This window comes from Aphanomyces astaci (assembly GCF_000520075.1).
Source record: "Aphanomyces astaci strain APO3 unplaced genomic scaffold supercont1.3, whole genome shotgun sequence".
Taxonomy (NCBI): domain Eukaryota; phylum Oomycota; class Saprolegniomycetes; order Saprolegniales; family Verrucalvaceae; genus Aphanomyces; species Aphanomyces astaci.
This window is the reverse complement of record NW_009798266.1, coordinates 1480251-1484599: the sequence shown is the minus strand read 5'-3', so window position 1 is coordinate 1484599 and position 4349 is coordinate 1480251. Positions and strand designations below refer to the sequence as shown.

Sequence of the window (4349 nt, the reverse complement as noted above, 5' to 3'; positions counted from 1 at the left end):
ATCATGACCCCAACGAGGGTTATGCAAGGCCATTGAGACTCGGCGCTATTTTTCCAGAACACCATGGCGGAATGTTTCAAGGACCTACTGTACAAAAACGTCCTAATTTGGATCGACGACATCCTGATGTGGGCGAACACCATCGACGAGTATGTGAGCGTGCTGCGCGCCGTGTTCGATGTATGTACGAAGTTTCGACTGCGTCTGAACCCACACAAGAGCAAGCTACTGTGCAGCGAAATCAAATGGTGCGGCAGAATAATAGACGGCGACGGGGTGCGACAAGATCCCACGAGAATCCAAGCACTATGCGACATCCCGTACCCGACCGATGCAAGTCAGCTGCAGCAATTCATATGCGCAGTGAATTGGATACGCGACAGCCTGAATGGCTTTGCCAAACAATCGATCCACTCCAAAAACGACTCACAGAAGCATTGGTTGGAAAGAAAAGAAAAAAAGAATCGCGACATCAATCACAATCGACTTGACCAAGAAGAACGGAACAGTTTCGACGCAGTCAAAGAACTGATGCGGAACGCCGCTCAATTGTGTCACCCACATGAAGACGCTGCGATGTGCCTATTGACCGACGCCTCCGCCTACGGCTGGTCCATCGTGGTCACCCAAGTCCACAATTACGGCGACGATACGCCGATCCAAAACCAACAACATCAACTCCTCGTATGCCAAAGCGGCATGTTTGACAAAACGCAAGTCAACTGGTCAGTTATCGAAAAACAAGGCTATCCTATTGCGCGTGCCTGCGACACCCTCAAGTACCTACTGCTACCACCCAAGGGGTTCCTCATGTATTCTGACCACAAGAACCTCATACGCGTCTTCGAGCCCCACAACGACCTTAAGGCGCACACGCGTGAGAAGCTGATCCGCTGGGCCGACATGATCGGCCAGTACCGATATGTCATCCAGCACATCGACGGAGTGCATAACCTATGGGCCGACCTCATGAGCCGATGGGGCATACCACAGCCCACAGAGGCGAAAGTACGACTAATTTGGTGGGAAAGCCCGCCGAAATGGAGACACTACTCATTCCGAAGGACGGCACATCGAAAGTACGTGCGCGCGTTGGGCAAATGGACAAATAAGAAGAAAAAACAACCCAAGCATGTCTACAAGCCGCCGCCACCGAAGTTACGGCCGCTGGACGACGCCGACTTCGTGTGTACAACGTTAACTTACATTGCTGATTGACATTGTCAAATCGATTCGAAATTGGAGCCACCAGCAGTACTAACTCGAATTACTACCTGCAATGGTACAGCTTACATTGAATACAAGTACTGTTTAACAATACTACTACTACAGTAAGGGGAAAAGGATAAAAAATTGTGGCCATTTGACTTTTACTGGTGGTCACCGAAAATGTCATGTGTTGGTGTTTTGTTCGTGGTTAAACTGTGGAACTTAACGAGAATTGCTTGGGCATATCTAGCCCATGCGTATCGACGCGTAGGCATTCGAACTGTATGGTATGGCCAGCACTACAGCTCACAAAGTAAAACTCTAACACGATTACCTTCGCAAAGATATAGGGCCCACGGCTTGTTTGCTTGTTTTACGCTAGCTATGATGGAGTGATATAACACTTACTGGGCTGCTCGGCTATGAAGCAACAACCCAGTAATGCCCACTGAGTAAAACTCAACCACACCATTTAACCACGCGTGAAGCCCCATGTCTAACTCTACCTGAACACCTGAACATTCATGAGCAAAACCCCAAAACACCACAAGTGCCTTCCCTACAGTCGTAGCATTCACCGTTGGTACGATTAACGGTGTACAACGTTGTATGCCTTCGTGTTTCACGTTAACGATAGGATGTACATATCGTAGCAAGCAATTACGGTAGTCCCACCCACTTACTCAGGGACGTTTTAGGTCAATAGAGATATTTTGCAAGTCAAAAATTTAGCAATATTTCCAGCTTTCACCTTCGTTCGATATTTAAACGACTGAAAGTCAGAAGTCTCAAAGCCACGTGTTTTGCAAAGTCTGGTTCACGGACTTTGCAAAACACGTGGCTAGTGTGGCATTCGACAATGCAATCCCCACGACTTCGATTGCTACGGCACTCCACGGCCAGCTTGCCTCTGCGTCTGTTGCTGATTCGACGCCACGCCGCTGTAGAGTGGTTGACAATACCAGATGTGACTTTCTCGTTGGACCAGTACCCCGACACCGACTCCAAGGAGAAGTTCCGGTTTGTGAAGGAAGACCTCAAACGACTCAGACGATGTTTGGACATTGCACTGGTATCGAGGCTCTTTGCATCGTGCTGCGCCGGTTTGCTGTTCCCGACCGGTGGTCCGACTTGATGGCGATGTTTGGCCGCTCTTGCAGTTGCCTATGTAACATCTACCTCCACACCCTCGACCTCATCTACAACAAGTTCCGTGACACGATATATCTCGACTTCAACCGGATTCGCACTAAGTTGGCGTCCTTTAGCCAAGCGATTGTCGACAAGGGTGGCGAGGTACACAATGTGTGGGCGTTCATTGATGGGACAGTTCGTGAGTGTTGTCGCCCTGCCGGAGACGAAAGGCAGCGATCCGTGTTTAACGGTCACAAGAGACGTCACGCAATCAAGTTCCAAACGTTGGTCACCCCCGATGGCATCATTTCACACGCGTTTGGCCCAATCGAAGGACGCCGCCATGACCTTACCATTTTGCGGCAATCGAACCTGGAGGAAGCCATCCAAGCTAATGGTGGTTTTGAGGGCTACATCATTTATGGGGACCCTGCGTATGGCTACTCCAATCAACTTGCGTCTCCGTTTGGCGGTGCCACGTTGAATCAGGCACAGCGATATGTCAATGCGAGTATGAGTCGTGTTCGAGTCAGTGTCGAGTGGAGCTATGGGCAAATTTTACAGTACTGGCCAATTGTCGATTTCAAAAAAAAAAGATGCGAGTTGGAGGTAGCCCAGTAGCCAAAATGTACAAAGTCGCAGTTCTGTTAACAAATTGCATTACTTGTGTGCGAGGAAAAAATACAGTGTGTACTTTGGGGTATCACCACTAACACTTGAAGATTACCTTAATTTCAATCAATAAAATGGTTTTTATTCCTTTTTATTCACAATTGATTTCACTAACATCCCCATGTCAACGAATAATTTTTCCAACAGTGCGCCGCGTTGTGCATTCTCGGCCATTTGAGCCTGTCGTAGCTGTTGCTCTTCACGGTCAAAGTCTAGACGCCCCATTCTAAACCTATGATCATCCATTTGTTTCTTCTTCTCGAATTCGAGGAGTTCATCAACCATAGCGTCAAATTGCTCACGTTTGGCAGACATAGGGCGTTGCCGTTTTGATACACGCTGCTCCGCCTCGACACACAGTTGCGACGCCGTAGATTCCAATGACTCCTTGCGCTTCTTCTCCTTGGACTTCACAGCTGTCTTGAGAGTGTCGGCCTCGTCACGTCGGTCCACCAGATCTTGAAGAAGTTGAACTTTCTCCGGCACGTCTTAGTCGCTGCCCGTACCAACTGTCGCTGGGATTTGTCCGTTGCCTTGAATGCTTCTACCAGTCCCTCGTAGTGGTCGCGGACAGAGCGGTGGGGGATGCCTTGGTTCGAGTACAACGAGAGACTGGCAGCTACCTCCTTCCATCGCTGAATCAACGTACCGTGCTCGCCGTCGTAAGGCTCCACGCGAAGAACCTCGCGTAACAACGCAAGGTCCAAATCGTCCGTCCACTTTAACTGTGCTTGGTTAGGTTTACCCATGTCAAAAGGGCAAATGCAATACCTAGTGGAGCAGTTGAAACCAAGCAATATGATTCGCTGAAGAAGTTGGTTGGAGCAGTGCAGACTGCGGCCCCCAAAGTCAACACTTTCAGCGATATCCCGGACCAGATATCCGACTCATATATCAATATTCGAAATTCGATCCGAAGTTTTAGTGTGTGATTTTCAAATTTATGACTTGCAAAATGTCTCTAATAGTACCAAATTCCCTGGGTTTTGACCAATTGAGTGGGTGTGTCACCCACTCACTCGGGGAATTGGTCAATTATTCTGGATTTGACTTAGAGCTCATTAATTGACCGCTCCTACGACGACCTAACCCTGTAGTAAGGGGGGGGAATAGCTCAGGTGGTAGAGCATCGGTTTCTTAACTCAAAGGTCGTGGGTTCGATTCCCGGATTCCCCGGATTATTTCCGCAAGGAGTTATCCGTCCCTCCCTGGGGAATCCGGATAACAAGGGCTGCGTACGAAGACGAGGACCGAACTTCGAAGAAGATCGGTCGAAGCACGAGGTATGAAGCGTTGAGCGAAGTAAAAACCGAAGATTACACACCGCCCCTGGC

General features: G+C 49.0%; 1 protein-coding gene and 1 pseudogene across 2 annotated transcripts; one reads left to right on the top strand and one right to left on the bottom strand.

The window, feature by feature from the left end:
- Window positions 1–3096: 3096 nt before the first annotated feature.
- On the bottom strand, window positions 3097–3764 carry H257_02095 (hypothetical protein; the record flags this gene model as incomplete). The annotated part of the gene is made up of 2 exons (XM_009825594.1): window positions 3097–3450; window positions 3522–3764. The coding sequence occupies 2 exons, from the start codon at window positions 3762–3764 to the stop codon at window positions 3097–3099; spliced, it is 597 nt and encodes a 198-aa protein (XP_009823896.1).
- A 354-nt stretch (window positions 3765–4118) lies between these two features.
- H257_02094 lies at window positions 4119–4191 on the top strand (annotated as a pseudogene). Its single transcript has one exon. The product of its transcript is annotated as a tRNA-OTHER (tRNA).
- Window positions 4192–4349: the final 158 nt, after the last annotated feature.